General features: G+C 47.6%; 5 protein-coding genes and 1 non-coding gene across 6 annotated transcripts; 2 read left to right on the top strand and 4 right to left on the bottom strand.

Moving 5' to 3' along the window:
- Positions 1-587: 587 nt before the first annotated feature.
- ASPGLDRAFT_43255 (uncharacterized protein) lies at positions 588-1,637 on the bottom strand. Its single transcript, XM_022545782.1, has one exon. It carries the CDS (start codon positions 1,525-1,527, stop codon positions 733-735), a length of 795 nt encoding a protein of 264 aa, XP_022404812.1. The 5' UTR covers positions 1,528-1,637; the 3' UTR covers positions 588-732.
- A 4,658-nt stretch (positions 1,638-6,295) lies between these two features.
- ASPGLDRAFT_1030742 (uncharacterized protein) lies at positions 6,296-6,801 on the bottom strand. The gene has a single exon (XM_022539438.1). It carries the CDS (start codon positions 6,682-6,684, stop codon positions 6,409-6,411), a length of 276 nt encoding a protein of 91 aa, XP_022404813.1. The 5' UTR covers positions 6,685-6,801; the 3' UTR covers positions 6,296-6,408.
- A 1,700-nt stretch (positions 6,802-8,501) lies between these two features.
- On the top strand, positions 8,502-11,166 carry ASPGLDRAFT_55365 (uncharacterized protein; the record flags this gene model as incomplete). Its single annotated transcript, XM_022548133.1, has 3 exons — positions 8,502-8,928; positions 8,976-9,301; positions 10,527-11,166. The coding sequence occupies exons 1-3, from the start codon at positions 8,554-8,556 to the stop codon at positions 11,164-11,166; spliced, it is 1,341 nt and encodes a 446-aa protein (XP_022404814.1). The 5' UTR covers positions 8,502-8,553.
- A 670-nt stretch (positions 11,167-11,836) lies between these two features.
- ASPGLDRAFT_t29 lies at positions 11,837-11,908 on the top strand. Its single transcript has one exon. It is a non-coding gene; the product is annotated as a tRNA-Arg (tRNA).
- A 344-nt stretch (positions 11,909-12,252) lies between these two features.
- ASPGLDRAFT_55366 (Iwr1 domain-containing protein) lies at positions 12,253-14,129 on the bottom strand (the record flags this gene model as incomplete). The annotated part of the gene is made up of 3 exons (XM_022548134.1): positions 14,031-14,129; positions 12,536-13,936; positions 12,253-12,476 (listed from the first exon to the last, which is right to left on the bottom strand). Exons 1-3 carry the CDS (start codon positions 14,095-14,097, stop codon positions 12,253-12,255), a joined length of 1,692 nt encoding a protein of 563 aa, XP_022404815.1. The 5' UTR covers positions 14,098-14,129.
- A 761-nt stretch (positions 14,130-14,890) lies between these two features.
- On the bottom strand, positions 14,891-17,368 carry ASPGLDRAFT_118246 (putative differentiation regulator (Nrd1); the record flags this gene model as incomplete). The annotated part of the gene is made up of 1 exon (XM_022539945.1): positions 14,891-17,368. One exon carries the CDS (start codon positions 17,366-17,368, stop codon positions 14,891-14,893), a length of 2,478 nt encoding a protein of 825 aa, XP_022404816.1.
- Between the last annotated feature and the right edge of the window lie 1,672 nt (positions 17,369-19,040).

Raw genomic sequence — 19,040 nt, forward strand, 5'->3', positions numbered from 1 at the left:
ATCTTCAAATCTTCAGCACCAGCATCAACAAAACATAACACAGCATAGCACACCTTACAGAAAGCATACTCGTAGTCGAATACAAATCCTCGGAGCGATCTTCTCTCAACTCTGTATGGACCAAAAACTAAAGAACCAAAAGCAAGGCACATATACATTCTGAGCTGTACGAGTACAAGTCACTACTAATTCACTATCGGTGTGCACGGTTGTTCTCCCCAGGATCCGACAGAAACCTAGGATGGTTTTTCCGGTGGGATGTTCTTTGGTCGGTTTTTGGGGGAGGAGGATTTATGTACATACTCTGCAAGTCTGCATGTTTAGTAGTGTTCACATGTATATGCATGTGTGTGCTTTTGGGATTTGGGGATTTGGGATCGGGATTTGAAGAATCTCCACTTGTGGGGTTGTTACTGTATTGTATTGTATTGTGTTATATTGGGATGTTGCGTATACGATACTGGTAATTACAGTAGGACGATTGAATGAGCAATTTGTGCGAGCATTCGCTGAATGTAAACAGAACACCTCCCAGGTCTCGTCATTAACAGTAATAGTAAAAATAGTAAGTAGTAAAGTCCATTCTAGTAAGTAAAAAAATAAAAATAATAAAAATATTGATAATAAAAAAATAAAGAAGAACAAAAAAGGTATCTTGGTCATGGAGTCCTCGTCATAATTAACCCCCCTGTACACCGTACAGAAGGGCAAAAAGCAAAAGAAAAAAAAGAATCAACGCGATATCTTCTTAATCCTAACCTGCTCCTGATTCTCCCTCATCCACGGATACCAAACCCCCATCCACTCAACAACCCCAAACTTCGGCGGTCCCACATCCGAGCCCCCTGACCCCGTCGTCCCAGACGAGTGATACTCCGGACTCGACGGCTGCTGCAAGAACTCCCCATCGCGCATCCGCCTCTGCTCCCGTAGCGTAGGACACCTCTTGTCCTTGATGAAGCGGTAGAACTTGCACTGGATACCCTGGAAGCCGCTGCGCTGGCGGTTAGGGAACTGGCGGTTGAAGCACTCGCGGACTTCCTTCCACTCCTGGCAGAGATCGACGCGGTGGTACCAGATGAAGTACATCTCTTCTTCTTCGTACTTGGGGCGTGGCGGGCGGCGGCGGTCGCCTGATTCCAAGCCTGTTGATGCTGTGGTTGCTGTGGAGGGGGTGGAGGCTCTTGAGGCAATTGAGGAGGTTGTTGGTGCGGTGAGACTGGAGCTGCTGGAGACGGAGTCGTAGCGGTCTCTGGAGTAGGGGCTGGGAGAGGATTCTGTCGAGGTGATCGGGACTGGGCCTTGAGGGAACGAGAAGGATGCTCTTGTGCTCTCCGGGTAAGGGTATGGGTATTGGCGTTTATAGTGGTGAGAATGACGATGAGAAGGATAGTAGCCTTCTGAAGAGTAGGTATAGTATGATGGAGAGACAGGTGATGTATAAGACGCAGAGTCAGACGATGGCCCCGAAGGGTTGAGGATAGAGTCGATGGCCATTCGACTCTGGCGTGACGAAGGAGCTTCCATATCGATTGATGTGATTGATGTAATTGATTTGTAATAGAAGAGTTGTAGAAAAGAAAAAAATAGTAGAATGTTACTTCGAGTGAAAAAAAGGTGACGGCGGGCAGGATTTAAAGCGCTGAATTGACCTGCGCCAATTTCGACAGGGAAAATAAAATAAAATAAAAAGACGACGGCAATCAAATCAATCAGTGCAATCGAGCCAAACCAGTCAATCAAATCGCAGCGACGATCCCAACAACGTTTCCCAGAGTGGCATGCAGCAAAATGAGTTAGGTTATGGGAGTATATGTGAAAGGACGCTGGGATCCATGCAGCGAACCGAGGCGTTGGGATTTGCAAAGCGCTTTTTTTTTTTTTTTTTTTTTTTTTTTTTTTTTTTTCTTTTTCCTTTTCCCGGATTGTTTGCTGGTTGGTTCGTGTGGCGGTTGTTGTTTTCTGGGTGTCTGATGTAGCCCTAGGCCGATAGACCGAACCACGAAGCAGGTAGAAGTGGACAATCTGTCTGTCTTGAAGCAAGGATTCGTAAGGGTTGCCACAGTTCAAGAATGAAAGTGTATGGAAAAAAGAAGGGGAGAGAGTGAGCAAAATAAGGGAATGAAAGAAAAGAGAGTGGAGAGTTCACTTTCAAAGAGACTTATCAGGTCACGTTGTCGACTAACTATAATATTCTACAGGGTCCAGTTCCAGTCCGTCACGGCCAGATTGGGGGATCCTCAGTCTTTTTTTTTTTTTTACAGATGTGATACGGAGTAATATTAGAGGTTGTGAGCTCTTTTTTTTAATTTAAAAAAAGGTTCCTGGGGGCGATGGAGCAGACAAATCCCGATGTCAATCAATAGCTCCATCTCCTATCACGGAGATTCGATTCTAGATGGATTCGGTACTTTTACCATCTCCCTTTCCAGTCTACTATAGATTCATCCTATACTGCTATAAGCTATGCTCAATATTTCTCTCCTTTCTCCTCTCTTACTATATGTATTTTACTCCTGCACTCTGTATTCTCTGTATGATAACCAGCGCGCTTATTGGGCGCGGAACGTCGCCTGCAACAGCCTTGGCGACCGAACCGTGGTGTCGGGACGCTCGGACCAATGAGATCGAGGTTCTAACGCCTGGTTTCAGCAGGATTGCCAACTCATGCAGATACATGATACATCTGTATTGTACGTGTTATACGTAGTATAGCGTATATACTATGGGTAAAATCTATATCTATCTATCCTGATATGTCCATACAAGTATTCTCACACTCTGTACTGTACGAAGTACGGAGTGCTCTATCTGTATCTGAGACTCAACTGTCAGGTGGGGACGGTCAATCCGACAGACTTTGCACTATTTTTTCAAGTCTTGCACAGCCTGTCCCCACTCGATCCACTTTCCTGATCAGATTATTACAAAATATAATGTACTCCGTATGGACACCCGTATTAGCCGTACCGCATCCAGTAGTTCTGCGCGTGAGGACTCCCGTATCTTATTATTACGTCTGCAGAGAGATAATTAACCGCCGCATTGCGGCACAGCACTTGCGCAATTAGTACATAATGGACATCAACTAGTTATGTACGGGTACAAGCACAGGTATGCCTGATCATATTAGGCCCCGACTATGCCTCCTAGTTGCCTTCTTTATCTCCGTTTAGTTAGTGCATCCTTACCACTTGTACTACTACGGCAGTTCGAGAACAGTATTGTCGCCCCGTGGCCCGCAGCCGCTGTCGGTCACGTGTTCCGTGTTCGAAGCCGTATCTGGAGCTCTAGTTGCATTCCCAACCCTCAACTCCCCCGGTCAGCTCAAAGAACAAAGAAAGACTTTTTGTATGGGCAACGTGGCGACCAGGTCTTGCGTGGAACATGCTAGCTAGGATTGTGAGTTTATTCTGGCATTTGTCGTACTCGGATTGGAGCACTGTGTACAGGTACAAGAACTGCTGAGTATTCGAGAGTACAAGTCGATTAGTTGAGGCTCTCCGGCTCCATGACTGACTCACCTATCCAGGTATTTCTAATGGATACAGTAAACTCTGTAACGGCGGGGATCTTCAAGTGTGATTGATGGGAAGGCTACTAACCACCCTACCCATCCATAGCCGCCAAAGGGCCCAACTCCTGCGCCGCATTGCATACAGCCTAGCAGTTAGTAGTTAGGCGACGGCGACGGACTTCCCCCCCCCCTCCGTCCGGCTCTTCGAATGGCGAAACCAAAAAAGAAAAAGTGACAGACGGCCCATAAAAAAGCAATGACCAAAATTTCATGCCGTCACATATGTATTATAACTAATCGGCCTTGCCGGAACGGACGGGGAGATCCCGTAGACTCTCGACTGTGCTCTTTACGGAGTACGTGCGTACACGGATATAGGAGTTAGTCCTTGGTCTTGCCTCCTGAGGCGGCAAAGTGGCAGACTCCACAGGTTGAACAAAAAAAAAAGAAGGATCGGCATCTGTCAACCGTCGGATGTTTTCCCCCCCTCCGATATGGACGAGGATGGATAATAATAATAATAATTTACAGAGTGCTTACGGAGCAATCCTCTCGTTTGCAGGGAACTGATGGTATGAAAAATCCACAATCCCGGGAAGAGGGCGAGGAGGGGAAATCTATAATACACGGTACTATGGTTGATTTTTTTTAATTCCCTCATCTGACAGCCAACGAACGATAAAATGATGATATGATGATATACAGCAGACGTGTCGTGTCTTCTGGACCCAACCCACAAGAGTAACATTGCACATCCGTCACTTGTCAACGGGTGAACAGATCATCATGCAGCTTCGCCCATCTGACGGAAAGGAAAGTGAAAAAAAAAAAAGAGGGGAGGTGGGTTGACTGCTGAGCATTGACTCGGAATGAACAAAAAGTCCTGCAGTCTGTTGGACCGTCAATGATATCAGGAATTAATCATATCGTCAAGGATTAATACTTGACCTGATTCTAGATTGCGGGCGTACTCGGTTACTCTCTTGGAACTGCCAACACCTTCCACCTACCCCCTAGGCCCGCTACCGAGGGGCAAGATGCGGCATCGATCGACAAAAAAACTGTTCTTGCTGCTCGGTCTGGAGTTGAAGATGAAGACAGACGCAAGATGATCGGTCGATCTTAGATCTTTCACTGTGGACAAAGTACAACTCCTCCGTGATGAGTGCGAGTTATTTTCTTTTCCGGTCCATATCCGACACGAGAAGACAAAGATTCGGCGCATCTCGGTCGTCAGAAATCAAACCCTCTGTAATAGTACCCGGGAGAGTAATAACTCTCAAGGACATACTCCGAGTCCGGAGGTAAAGTAAAAAGTGAGTCTTTCTGCAGTCCACCAGAGGATTTCGAAATCGAATGCAAGCGAACCAGCGAACTAGTTTTCTTAATTTATTTTTTTCTTTGTTGATTTGGCCCCGTCACGTGGGGCAAGGACCATTCCTTTAAAACTAAAAGAGTAATAATAGAAGCCAATAAAAGCACCCGTCACTAGTTAGCTGTATCATAATTTCTTATTGCAGCTTATTATTATTACTATTGCTGCAGCAGGCACACATAACACTGACCTCCAGCAGGCCCCGGCCGCCGCGGCCGTTGATCGACTAACAGTTTTGCTGCGAGATTGGATTTTTTTTTTTTTTTCTCAGACTTGTCAGAGCGCGTATGTTTCTTGTGACATGTTCCGAGCCCGAGCCCCCGATTTGGAGATGGGTTAGAATAACTCTACGGAACAAGAGGAATTACTCTGGAAAAAAACTCCTGAATCGACGATACGAGCAAACAAGCGGTCAGTCGCCGGACCTAAAAACTAATGCACCACCATCACATTCTCATCCAGAGTGTCGGGTCCGGCTGCGTAGACACTGGGTGGTTAATGCGTATAGCCTGTTGGCTGTGGTGGAAGGGGTGTTGGTTCGGTGTTGGTGATTGATTCATCTGCTGCATGCATCACCGTACATGGTAGAGGATTCTTGATAGTCATATTATGTCTACTATGCAGAATTTCCTGGCGCATCCAGAGATATTACAATACATAGTCACTCCTTACACCCCCGTGGAGAAAGTTCACGCCCAAGTTTGGTTCTCCTTGTCCAGTTGTTAACCTTGAGCTGATTCGTAAATGGCGAGATTTTCTTCATGTCGGCGATCTCCGCCGATTAAATCAGTGGTCCACGGCTGGGCCTGTCAACTAATTCAGCTGGCGTGAAGAGTTCGTAATCGAGTCTTGACTGAATCAGTCAATTAGCGATGTACTTTTTTTTAGGACTCCGTACTATGGAGTTCATTGGAGGTCTGGAGTACTCCTGTAAATACCGATTTGTAATGTAATATAATGTATTAGATACAGGCGTATCTGTACGGAGTACAAGTAATGGTATTCATACGAACAATGTTCACCAATCTAATCTACATCGACATCGACATCGACATCTACGTCAACTCGACATGTCTTGCCCTCAACATCTACATCTACGTCAACAACAATCCACCCATCGCGCCAGGAATTCATTTCCAGACAGCATCACAGGCCTGCCACCTACCTTCCACAGCCACATTCATCCGCCCTTACATACCACACATACAGCGTGCAATGCATCCCAGAAGACAATCAGATTCACCCACTGAAACATTCTCCAGTGCGAGGAGGTCGTTATACGAGATTTAGCGTCGTGATCAACCGCTCGAAGCAAGGGATTGATTGCTTTGCTTTGCGTTACGTTGCTTTGCTTTGCTTTATGCCGTATGCAGGCACTCTGTCATGAGCTAGTTCGCGCGGCTATCTGTCTATCTCTATCGGCTGGTCTGTCTGTAAGGAACTGAAAACTGGGACTCGAGACGAGGATTGGCAACTGTTGGGGATGTTTGTTTTCCGGGGTTTGGTTCTAATCCATCTAGAGGGCAGCAACAGCAAACATGACGCATAACGATCTTGCTTGGCGGTTGTGCGTAAGTTCTTGTGAGTGTTGGGGCGCATATCTCGCTGAGTGGGCGTGTGTGTACGTGTGTATGTGTGTATGTGATAGATGGGTGTTAAGCGCATTGTTATTTGCAGGGTTGTGAGTAACCGTTGACGCACGGTTATGATATTGGCATGGTGACCTGGAGATCATATGATGCAATAAAGATCCTACAAGGAAACACAAGTAAACTTGGATTACTCGGTACATCTCGCTTAGTTGACTGACCGCTGCTCAAGTCCTATATTTTATATCTATCTATCTATCTATCTATACCCTTACCGCAATCAATGTCAATGTACTCCGTACGGAGTGCAGTTAGAGACCACTGACGGGAGATAAGCTACATTCCATCCATCAGAGTAACAAAATACCCTAAATCCGAATATCTGCTGAATACCAACACACCAAAAGAGCATTTACCTCCGACCTCCGTACGTACCTTGCTTTCTAGTATATACGAAAGAAACATCGATTGACTCTGGAGTATAAAGAGAAGAAAGCGTATTGTAAATATTGCTCACATGTACAGACACCGTTAAAGTTAGGGATCGAGATCTTTGTCTCCCTTTGAGTTTGACTTCTGCCATATCATATTGTATGCGGTTCCGCTTACAGGAGCTTATGTGGTATGTGGTATGTGCCAGGGCATAAAAACAAAGGCTATAGTTACGTGTCCTCATACATGCAGAGTAGATCTCCATATAACCCTTTGAAAAAGCCAAAATATTCTGATCTTCAAATCCCGAATACACACCGATAATCTACTTGTATACTAAATGTACCTTGCTTTATAGCACCTCCCACTCCATACAAGACCTACGGAGTTCATATCTGAAAAAATTAAGTGAGCCACTGTCTAGATCTGTTTCTGCAGCAGAGGATCTAAATCCTTGTTTCTAAGTTTGAGTTCTGTCACGTATGATGTACATAGCTCTCTTTTAGATACATACTCGAGGAGGGCTGTCATCACATTCCAGCTAACAGCTCTAGGAAACGACACCCAAGAACCAGGTTTGACACCCCAAGAGCAACCCGGGGGCATACAGGATTTGTATGAAGAAGTATATTTAATCAATGAAGGACGATCTGATGACTATATAATGCAGCACTATTATAAACCTGGGCCTTCTCTGTTCTATTATTTGCGAAGCGAAGCGAAGCAAATATTACGATACTTTGCCAGCGTCTAATAACTAGTTAGTTAGTTACATGTGATTTCTGCCTTGGCGCCGCAGGCATTAAAAGCGCTCCCCAACGGCGTTGGACTTTCTTAGCTTCTATGTCTACTCTACTATAAGTTTCTTAAGTGTCTATATAAAGATCTTGAAATTAACTATCAAGTCTGGAAATATACAAAAAAAGCCGTTGACCATGAAAGCATCCAGAGACCATGGGGGCAGAAGAACTCGATAGATTATGGTCAAAATGAATGGGGAGTTAGTTACCTGTGCCTCTAATACTATAACTATGGATCTCCTTTACTCATCACTGTAAGAGAAGTCTCCAGAAGAGCGACATTTTATGGGATCCAATTTCAAACTACGTTGCTGGTGTTTCTCAGATATAATACTTAATTACCAGAATCATCACAGCAAGTTCAAAACTATTCTATAAAAAATCTACATACCTTCAAAATAATGTTGCCCATTCTGCAAATATATTTATAAATGCGGTGCAGTACGTTTCTCGGTCAAGTCAACCTAACAAAGAACAAATGGAGAGGACCATCTCTTTCTCTGTCTCTTTTTGTCTTTCATTGTCCTTCTTCATTCAGCATTGCCAATCTTCGCTCCATTACTGTGACGGCTCAGCGTCTTTATCGACAAACAACAATGCCATGCGAGCAATTAAGACAAACGGCTGCTTAGCGATATCTCACAACCCCTATAGATTTCTTCATGTAAATAGGCCTTTCTCCTTCTTTTCTTTTCTTCTCCAGATTCGATATTCTCGTCATTAGGCTACCTAGTCTAGATATGAATATCATTCGTTTTATCTACTAGTCCACGAGCCTGTGACAATTACTCCCATAACTTCTCTTTTCTTTAGATTTAGCTGTCTCAAGCAGGGGGTGAAATGTCTTTTATACCAACACATGACGCCATATGTTGCCAGCGATGTGGGCTCTGGCTTCACAAAAAGGAATTGTCCACAGTACAACACCTGCGTATACTGCAAGGAAGAGGGACATATTGTAACAAATTGCAAAAAGGCTCCCTCCATGTGGTAAATGCGGCAAAAAGGGCCATCCAGAAATTCGCTGTCCTTCGAATCGGGCTGCACGCCTCCCTCCACGACTTAAATAGGCGGACCAAGCCAAAAAAACAGAACGCAAGAGGAAGTTCGGACATGATATGGAAGAGTCCTGCTCAAATGTCAATATCACGGTGGTGTCTCCAAGGCATGACGAAAATAGTTGGTTTGCAATCCCCCAAGAGATTCGAGATGTCTGTAACCCAGTATCATATACAACGAGAATGTTCTAATGAATCTCAAAGGACCTTTCGTTGCCGTACAAATTCGAATTTCCAGATCTTAAGTCACTCTGCATAGATACTATCACGGAGATCCTGGAGAATCGTCTACCTGGAACACGGTCGAACGAGTACCACCAATTCATCGATGAGCATCAAGGCGTACACGAAATCACGGAATCCCTGCTGGAACTTGTCAGCAGTGAGATAAGGGGTCTCGAGGGTCGGGAAGTTTCGAGGACAACACTTGATGTGGTCCGACAGAAGCAATTTCATGATAAGCTCTGGGATCAGCCTATGGGATATGCAAGTGTTGTGACAGATGGTCGGCTTCCAGCCTGGTGGCGCATGTATGTCGGCCAATGCTCACTACCTTGGCGCCGGATAGTCTGCCAGAATAGTCAGGCTATTCTCCAAGGGTCGAAGAGTAGTCTTCGCTACTATATGTTGTGGATGGGGAATGGTAACCGAGCCGCAAGTTTTATAAGACTCTGGAAATTCCCAAAAGAGACGCCAAACGATTCCTGGTATCGGATCCGCTCCAACATCTTGGAAGCTCTTTCCTGCAGGGCCTTCAGAACTCACCACGAAATCCTTTGCGGAATCGATAAACCGAATGAAAACGCTAGAAGATTTGGGCTGAATATTATGTCACCACTTGTACAGGGCAACGTGATGCTTTCGAAGTTGTTAAGAGTACAAGCCAGCGTTGGGCCAAGCCGGTCTCCGGATCCCCAGATCAGGCACTGGGCTGTCTTTAACCCAACTCATAATAAAGCGATTCGGATAAAAGGGCGCCCCCTCTTTCGATGTAATTTTGATACAGCGTTGCGGACCGCACTTGGAGGCAGCCAGGCGTTTTTTCTGTCTGTGAAAAAGTCTCTCCAGCTGAAATCGACGGCAAATACTCATGCGAAAATTGAAACCATACCATTTGTGGGTAGCCTATCTGCATCTATTGGATTCGTACTCGATTATGCAGCTGTATCCGAAGCTAGTCACACTCCGCTTAATCCTGTGAGAAGGGAGTCGTCAGACATCAGTCTTCCATGGTCTCTCCAGAGCTGCGGCTTTGACATCAATAACGTGGTGTTATGGACTTTCAACTTTAGAGAGTTCTGAAGTCTGACGCCTGATGACTTTACTGGACTTGTGCAAGATAATGAGTTCGAGGCATTTCATAGATCGTTAATTCAACAGTGTGCAGCTAAAGTTGTTCTTCTTTGTGGACCACGCGCTGAAAGTGCGATCAAGGCCGTGATGGCTAGCCCAAGCCGTTATACCCTTGAGCTCCAGGGATTCACATACTCGATGTATCTTGAGAAAGCTGGCGCTTCCACTCAGAAGCTTTACATTCGCTGTCCTGAGTTGCCTCGGAGGTCTGGTCCATCAATTCAATGCACTCCGCTAGGCTGAGCGAAGTCCTTCAATTCGCGCTCAACATAGCCGGCATGACGGGCATCAGGTCATATTTCATTGAATCAGTAGCGTTGTTGGTTCCATTCTCTGTCAGACCAGAAAGGAAAGATTAGGGGAAGCAGCTATAACAATAGACACTCTCGACACGGGTATTAGGCTTTGGCTGGCTCGCAAAGTATTTGGGGAAGATGATGACATTGATAAGATCCAAATTCTTGGTGGTTCTCTTACTCGTGGTCTTTTGATGGTGCTTCACGCGCTCCCAAGGCGAAATGTCGGCGAGCAAGTCAAACCACTTTCTCGAAGACCTCATCACTCAGAGGGCCTTGGGGTGAAGAGAGTCCGCGTCCATGAGAGTTTTGACTCTGAGAATTTCAAGAAAATGAAGGAAATGCTTCAAGACTGCGTCCAGAAAAGAGAGGAGGCGATAGCAGAGCGCCTGTCTAGTTTGCCCATTGATATCCCAGAGTCTGTCAAGCTCTGCTCGATCGGAAAGGGTCAGCCTCAGATGACCACGACGATCGGATCTTTCTTGCAGTTGGGCGATGAGGAGGCTAAATCTGTGACCGAGATGCAGTCTTGGCTAGCTCATCGCCAGTCTGAGGCGATGGTGTTAAATCAAGAGCTATTATCTTCGGAAGATAACAAGTATAATTTGATGTCTATGAGTAGCTGTGAGGCTCGAGTTGAAGATCTGGCACCTTTGATGGATAATGCGATTACAACCGGATTTCTTGATTCAGCAATAGACCCCGCACCGAGCTTAGGAGACACTTTGTCGAACAGGATCTCATGAACCGGCAGTGTTCGACAGGGCTAGAAAACCGGTAAGAATCGAAAGAACTGCGGCCGCCAGGTATGGCGAAACGAAGTCCAGGTCTTTCGTTATAAAGAATATCAATACGCTATTCTCCCCGGCGTGGCGCACAGAAGATACATTTATCTGAATTATTGCCCGATCAAATTTTCACTGAGTGTGGACGTCGGAGACGGTAACTACTGTGTTTTTCAAGATTGAGATCTGCCCATCTGATCAGAGGCACCCTGAGGTCTATGCAACATCTGCACTGGATGAAGATTCTGCTTCTCGTCTAGCATTTCGAGTAAGACTCATAGACTCTACTAGCTCCAAGGTCCAATATTACAAGAAGAATTCAAACATAAGCCCGCTCTTTAAGGCCAACGCACTTGTGGATATTCTTGCAAATGAATTACCAGATGAGATAATTGCTCTGAGTCTGAGGCCTAGGAGATATCTGAATTTTCAAAAGGGCTGTACTCCCCAGGAGCTTGAACATTTTGAAGGTGGTAAATATACCACGCTTTCCGCATCACGAAGCATGCCTTAGATGCTATCTATAACACAGTCAATTTCCCTTGTGGTCTTGTGAGATATAAGTTGAGCACAATGAACTTATTAAAATACCACTGGTGTCTCTTATTACTGATCGGTTTCTCAACAAGTAGCTCCCGTGGCGCAATGGTAGCGCGCAAGACTTCTAATCTTGAGGCTGCGGGTTCGAGCCCCGCCGGGAGCTTTAATTTTTCAAATTTTTCTTTCCCCACCCTCCCTCTTATTATAATCTCTTTTTGCATGCTTTCCGAACCCGCTAATTATTATTGTTGTTGTTGTTATTTGTCTGCGACGAAGTACTCTCAGTTTGCTTTTCATTTTTGCTTTGATTAATCCTCTCATGCTCATGTCTACTCTGAAAGCACAAGCGAGGGCTAATTGGAGTGATCTCATAGATCCTCTATATCACTGCAATCGAGGGTTTTGTGGGCTTGTCATGAACTGATATAGCATGGCGTGACCGTTGAGTAAACATTCTATCCCAACCGAGCAATTTAACAGCTAGATAGCTATTTCATGCCCATCACGCTAATACCCATCCTCATCATCCGAATAATCCTGCGTATACCCAAACCGTCCATACCTCCTACTACTCGCACCATACGCCTCACTCGCAGAATCATCAAATTCAAATTCCTCGTCATCAGAAACTGCGTTATGGCGATACCTCCCATACACAGCTGACGGGTCGTCGTCCTCGTCGTCCCAGGAGAGTTCTTCGTCAGGGTAGTCGTTTGCGGGGTTATTTTCCGCTGTTGTAGTTAGTATTCCATTCAATCAGAGAATCTAGGGAGGGGAAAAGGAAGGGTACCATTCGAATCCGCATCCTCATCATCCCACTCCTCATCATCATCACTCTCGACAAAGTTCTCCCAGTACCCTTCATCTTCCTGCGTAATGACGATGACACCAATGTCCTGGCGTGTCGTGTCGATGCCGTTCTGGCGGAACCACGCGTCTTGGTCGGTTTCAAGGTCTGTGAGGGGGTTGGAGAAGAGGCCGGCTTCTGGGAGGGGTTTGCGGATGTAGACGTCGTAGACGTAGTCTTCGTCGCTGTCTGAGTCGGTTTCGACTGCTTCGCCGGTTTTGTGTTCGGTGGGTGGTTTTGAAGGTGTTTTTGTCTCTGTTGGACGGGCCTTGGTTGGTGTTCGGGGTTGGTATTTAAGTGGTGGCTTTGGTTGTGTTGGGTAGGTTTTTGGTGCGGGTGCTGCGCTCATTTCTGTATCTTTGATCACACTGTCACCATCTCCATCCAGCTCCAGAGCAATCTGTTCAAATTGCTGTGCCAGCCGCTCCGATTCATCCTCTCCTTTATCCATTACGTGCGAGATATTCTGTTTCGCAGCGGAAATCGCATTTTTCCTCTCCTCTCGCCACTTCTTCTCAGCCTGGTTCACGACAGGCCGTTTCCTAGGCCGCGCGGGCTCTTCCACCGCGGCAGCAGCAACAGCAGCTTTCGCACCATCACCCACCTGGGATAAATGATCCACCACCATCGACGCCTTTCGCGAATGCGACTTGCCCCTTAACTTCTCAACCAGAACCGCCACGGCATCACCTGATTGACCCTTTCGCTTCTGGATGCCCCCCTCGACACTCCGACGGAGATCCACGGACCGCGAGATCTGGAAGCGGCGTACTGACGCGGATACGCCCGTCTTCCCTGCCCCCTTTTCAGATGAAGATACAGCAGATGCCGGACTAGCACGCCCACTCCCACTACGACTCGCAGGCACAGGAGATTCAGACCCAGTTTTCGCCGGCGCGGGCGCAGGCGCAGGCGCAGGTCCAGCCGCGGGTGCAGGCACAGGAGCAGTCGCAGACGAATGCAACGCCCTCTTAATCTTCTCCTCCTTCTCCTTCCTCGCCGCCGCAAGACGCTTCTCCTCCCGAAACTCCGCACCCGGCGACGTAGCCCTCACCAACGGCACCCCAGCACCACCAGCACTACTCCCATTCCCACTCGCACCCCCAATACCCAGACCAGCAAAGGGATTCCTCCCTGCCCCCTTGGAAACCTTCAAACTACTCACCGACCTTGGCGTCTTCAAGACTCTTCCTGGCGGCGGGATAGCTGGCGAGGAACTACTTGACTCCTGACCAGCGTCGCCATCACTACCAACACGGGACCCATCTTTGCCACTGATAGTGACTCGTTGGAAGACGAAGTCTGTGAAGCGGCGTTTTGTTTGGTGGAGTTCAGATTGGATATCTGTATTTGATCATTAGTCAAGGTGTTTCGGTGGTTTGACTATGGAGATGTATAGTGACTCCTTTAGGAACAAGGAGAGGGTTTTTATTCTTACAAAGTGTTTCCACTGGTTCTTCTTCGCGGCGGCGTTTGATGTTTATTTGTTCTGGGGGGAGGGCCATTGTGAGGAGGTGATATTATTATTATAGAGATCCAGATCTAGAGCGAATGAAATGGCGAATGGGGTAAAAATGAACGACCGCTGGGATGGCGAACTGTCACGTTTCTTCAAGCGGATCCCGAAATGGTTTAGCTCCGTTTGTTACCACGTGACCCTTAACCATGAGAATATTTCCTGACAACCAAGGAAAAGACAACTGAATATATCAAGCTGGTGTGGTAGGTTATAGACTACTACAAGGACGGATTGCGGATTATTATCATTGCTTCTATGGCCCAACGCTCAATCCCGTCCCACGGTGAACGAGTTACCTCCGCAGCTATATAAACCTCGCAAGGAGGAACTGACTCTGTGACTGTATGCTCTGGAATATATCCGCTGAAATGACATCGCAAATGCAAAATAAAATGGACAGTATAGGTCATTCAAGGACAGTTCCGAGCTGAACCGGTTTCAGCTTAAAAATCGACATCGCACTCTCGTAGCCAAATTGGAAAAAACAAAACAGGTAAACAAGGTAACAGCAGAAAAAACCAAAAAAGTATCAAAAAGGGATAGCAATACAATATAGTGATAGAAAGGGATTATTAAAATCTTGTAAAAATCGGCAGCTGAGAAGGGGAAGTTTTGCACAAAATGTAAGCAACAAACCGAACCAATACAAGAAGGGAATTATTGAGATGACATAAAAACCAAAGGGATTTGAAAATGTAATAAAAATGAATATGAAACGAGATAAAATGAAACATGCAAAAAATTAGAAGGGAATGTCAAGAGATCGGACCAAAATGCATTTATTTGGCGCCAATTTCTTCTTCAGCCCAGCCGGGAAGGTGGTTGTCGTTCTGAATGGCCAGGCCAAAACCAGAGTGGTTCAGTCCACCCAAAGCAGAGGTAAAGCTGGAGAAGCTTGCTTGCGGTCCGTGGGAGATACCTGGACGGCCGTGTCCGGGTTGGGACACAGGACCAAACGGCTCCTGAGAGAACGAAGGCAAGCTAACAGCCCGCGAGTGCTGCGCTCGAGGCACGTTCAGGCTACTGGTGCTTGCAGTAGCATGGTGACCAGGTCCTGTAGGGCCAGTGGAGACGTTCAAGTACCCATTGGCGGACGGTTTGTGCTGATGCATCGGGGGTTCGATGCTGCCGCCGTTGGTGAGCTCATCCGGGCTGGAACCGTTGTACAGTGGCTGCGGGGTCGGAGGCTGGGGCTGCGATTGGGATTGCAGAGCCGCCAAGGACATCGGGTCGTTCAGTCGGTTCTCCTGCTCCTGTGTCTGCTGAGCGGACATTTGGTTCAGGTACATGGTCAACGGGTTGCTGGCACCCGCGTTCAGCACTCCAGATGGCGACGACACTGTCTGCAACGGGTGGCGCTGTCCATTCTGAGAGCCGGTCGAGCCCGGTGCTGGCGACAGTGCAGGGTGCGTGGGGCTGGACTGCGAGCCAGACTGGCTGAGGTTCTGGTGGAAGCCGTTGAGCGCTGGCGATGGCGATGGCGGACCGTCAATGCCGGCTCCATTGCGGTTAGGCTGAGAGCCGGTCTGGCGCGGTGGGTTTCCACAGCGATCCTTGCCAAAGTTGATCTTGAACCGACGGTACTCTTCGCGGTTGCGCATGCCTTCAATGGCTTTGATGGCGTTGGCAATGTTGGTGAAGTTAACGAAGGCACAGCTCTTCTCGCGGAGCGTGTTGACGAGCTCAATCTCTCCGTATTCCGAGAAGTCCTGGCGGAGGCGGTCCTCAGGCCAGGTTTCGTCCAGGTTGCCAACATACACATTACGCGAGGCACCACCGCTAACAGCCAGGGCGATGGCCGGCGGGAGAGGACCGGAGTGCTTGCCCCAGCCGATCTTCAACCGACGGTTATGGATCATCAGGCCTTGCAGGTTACTCAGGGCGTAGAAGGAAGCGGCGGAGGTCGGGTCGATGAAGGTAACGAAGCAGATGTGCTTGTCGGGAATGTAACGAATGTGGTGTAGCAAACCACCGCGGACCACGTTACAGATCTCCTCGATGGTGGTTTCGGGGTGAATGTTTCCAAGGTAGATGGTGCGGTTACCCAGGTTGTTCACTCCTCCAGCGGTTGTGGCGACGGCGGCCGCCGCAACGGACTGCTGGGCGAGGGCGTTGGTGATCAGATCGCGATCAGCGGAGTTGAGGATGTGCGCATATCCCGGCGCAATCCCCAGGAACTGGGCGGCGTTCTGCTGTTGCGTCTTAGACACGTAGGCGCAGCGGTCCTTACCGTAGAAGACCCGCTTCGGAGCCTGCCACTTGGCCTCCTGGGGCAACTGGGTCACGGCCTTCATCGCGTGACTAATGGACAGGAAGTGGATGAATCCGATGGCCTTCTCCTTGACGATCTTCACGGTATCGATGGGACCGAACTTGCCCAGCTCCTCCCGCAGCTCATCCTCGCCCATTTCCTCGGGCAGGTTACCAAGGTAGACGTTGCGCGATGCGCCAGACTGCTGCACCGCGAGTGCCACGGACGTGGGGACCTGCGAAGGTTTTCCCCAGCCGACCTTGATGTCATTTCCCTTGATCGCAAGCTTCTTCAAGATCGCGTCGGAGTGGAAATGGGTGGCCGAGTTGCTGTCGAGGAAGGAAATGAAGGCACAGTTCTTGTCAGGGAGGAGGCGAACCGACTCGATCTGGCCGCTGCGGACGTGGTTCAGGATCTCTTCAGCGGACGTCTCGGCGGGAATGTTACCCAGGTACACGGTTCGGCTCGTTCCCGACAGGAGGCCCGGGGTGACCGACGCCGCGGGACTTCCAAAGGCGGCATTTCCCAAACCTCCCATGCTGCCGTTAATGGGCGACTGCGGACCATTCATGTACTGCTGATTACCCATGCCATCGGGTGGCATCATTCCCGAGTATAGCCCATTCTGCGTACCCTGTGTCGGACTTCCGATCTGGTTCTGGGGGTTCTGAGGATGTGCCGGGGCATTGGGTTGAGAGAAACCACCAAAGTTGGTAAACTGCGGCGAAGTAAAAGCGGAAGGGGTTCCAGGCTGGAAGGGACTTCCGAGAAGCAGTTGAGAGGGAAGAAGGGGGGTGAAGTTCATATCGAAGGTCCCGGAGGTGGCCATATCGGCGGTGGAGTGGCCCGGCGTGGAGGCGGTATTGAAGGGAATATTGGCGCGACGAGAATGGCGGTCCGTAAGGTCCTGATATGGAGCGGTGTTATTAGAGCTGTATGCCTCGTGGGAGAAACCAGTGGCGTCTGCGTTTAAATGAGAGAAATAGGAGGCATCTGGAGCGTGCATGACGAGACGGGAGGAGAACCGGTCAAGGGAACCGATTCGAACGCAGGAAAAGAGAGCAAATAGAGGAAAAGGAAGCAAACGAATCACTCAATCATCGATAACAGGCAAGGAGAGAGAATGGGGCAAGCCAGGGGAGGAGTGTAGAAAAGGACAACAGAGAGCGGAAAACAACGGTCAACAGTCAATAATAGGCTTGAATGTCACCCACGAGGACACGAAATACACACGAAATTTTAGAAGAAATAAAGGAAAGAGAATGTGCGGAATAGAAATCCAGAGTATTATTCTAGATGAGACGTGTCTAGAAGGGAGGACCGAGGCCGATTGGAATGTGCATTTGGGGGGGAGACCGTGAAGAAAGCGAAAGGAGACGAGAATGCACCAACCAGTTCAGCGAGAGACAAGGACCTGATCCACGTAGATTAAATGGATAGTAACAAGATAAGAATACAAAAGAATCAGAATGAAAAAGAGAGAAGAAGAAAAAAGGGAGAGCAGTTGGTTGATTAGGCCAAAGGGATAAGAATAATATAAGAAGAATCCCCGGCGGAGGTCACAAGAAAATGAAAAGGAAGAAGAAGGAAAAGAAAGAAAGAAGAAAGAAGAGGGAGAATCGAAGAGAAACAAGAAGGAGAAACGAATACCAAAAGGAATCGAATAGGAGAAGAGAGTGAAGAGAGAGAAAGAGAGAAGATGAAAAGAGAGAGAAAGTAAAGGATAATATGGAGAAAACAAGAGGGTCACTACGAAAAAGGGGGGAATATTATCACCAATGACCTGCCAGCCCCAGACACTGTATAATTACGATTAGGATTATGATGCGATTAAGCACTTTTTATTCTGATTATTGTTTTTCTTGAATATCATAACAAAATACCGTCTTTTACTGACAGCATAAAAAAATAGGGACAAAAGGAGAGTTGCTTGATCCACGGCGCGTCTCCCGCTGGATCAGGGGCACAACCTATATCCCACCATAACGTCAGTCTCGACGGTGAACTGTTACATAGTACATCTTATCGCCAGATCTCTATTTATTCGGGCAACTTCCTTAGATTCTCTACAAACTGTTTCCTACAGACGAGACTCCGGCATCTGATATCAGTCACGTGGTTACACGTGATTCGTCGCGTCTGTCAGTGCATCATTCTACGATCCTTGAATTCTTTGATGGAGTAATATAGCTATGTACTTGTACAGCGTACGTGTACAAGTAAGTTTATAGAGCACTCGTACTCTCTCACCGGTCATGCTGCTTCTAACAGTGCCACTCAAATCCTGGGGTTGATCATATATCACGTGGTCGACAGGGGGACCGAAGGATCGCCGTTGTCTATCACTTCCTCGCTCAATCAACGCTGTCCACCACTTATAGTAGTACTCTGTACTCCAAAGCACTCTATGGTACAGATTAATCCATACATCAAACCATTTGAAAGCCTCTTGTGATCTCCAGCTCCAGTTTCCACGCCGGATCGTGCTACTGATTCCTGCTAAATTCCCGGCGGTGACTACGTACTCGTCTTAACTGTTGTTGACCGCATGCATCAGGCATGTTCCAGATCTCGTCTATTAATCTCAGACTGGTTTAGATCTCATACAGGTCACAACAAGATGACTCAGTTCTTTGCTTTGTTTCCGCAGCAATATCATTTCTCTGGAGGATGAACTT

The sequence above is a fragment of the Aspergillus glaucus genome (genome assembly GCF_001890805.1).
Source record: "Aspergillus glaucus CBS 516.65 unplaced genomic scaffold ASPGLscaffold_3, whole genome shotgun sequence".
Lineage (NCBI taxonomy): Eukaryota > Fungi > Ascomycota > Eurotiomycetes > Eurotiales > Aspergillaceae > Aspergillus > Aspergillus glaucus.

What these genes read in the sequence shown, in the direction of transcription:
- ASPGLDRAFT_1030742 (XM_022539438.1), bottom strand. Translation starts at nt 6,684, where the DNA reads ATGTACCGAGTAATCCAAGTTTACTTGTGTTTCCTTGTAGGATCTTTA.
- ASPGLDRAFT_43255 (XM_022545782.1), bottom strand. Translation starts at nt 1,527, where the DNA reads ATGGAAGCTCCTTCGTCACGCCAGAGTCGAATGGCCATCGACTCTATC.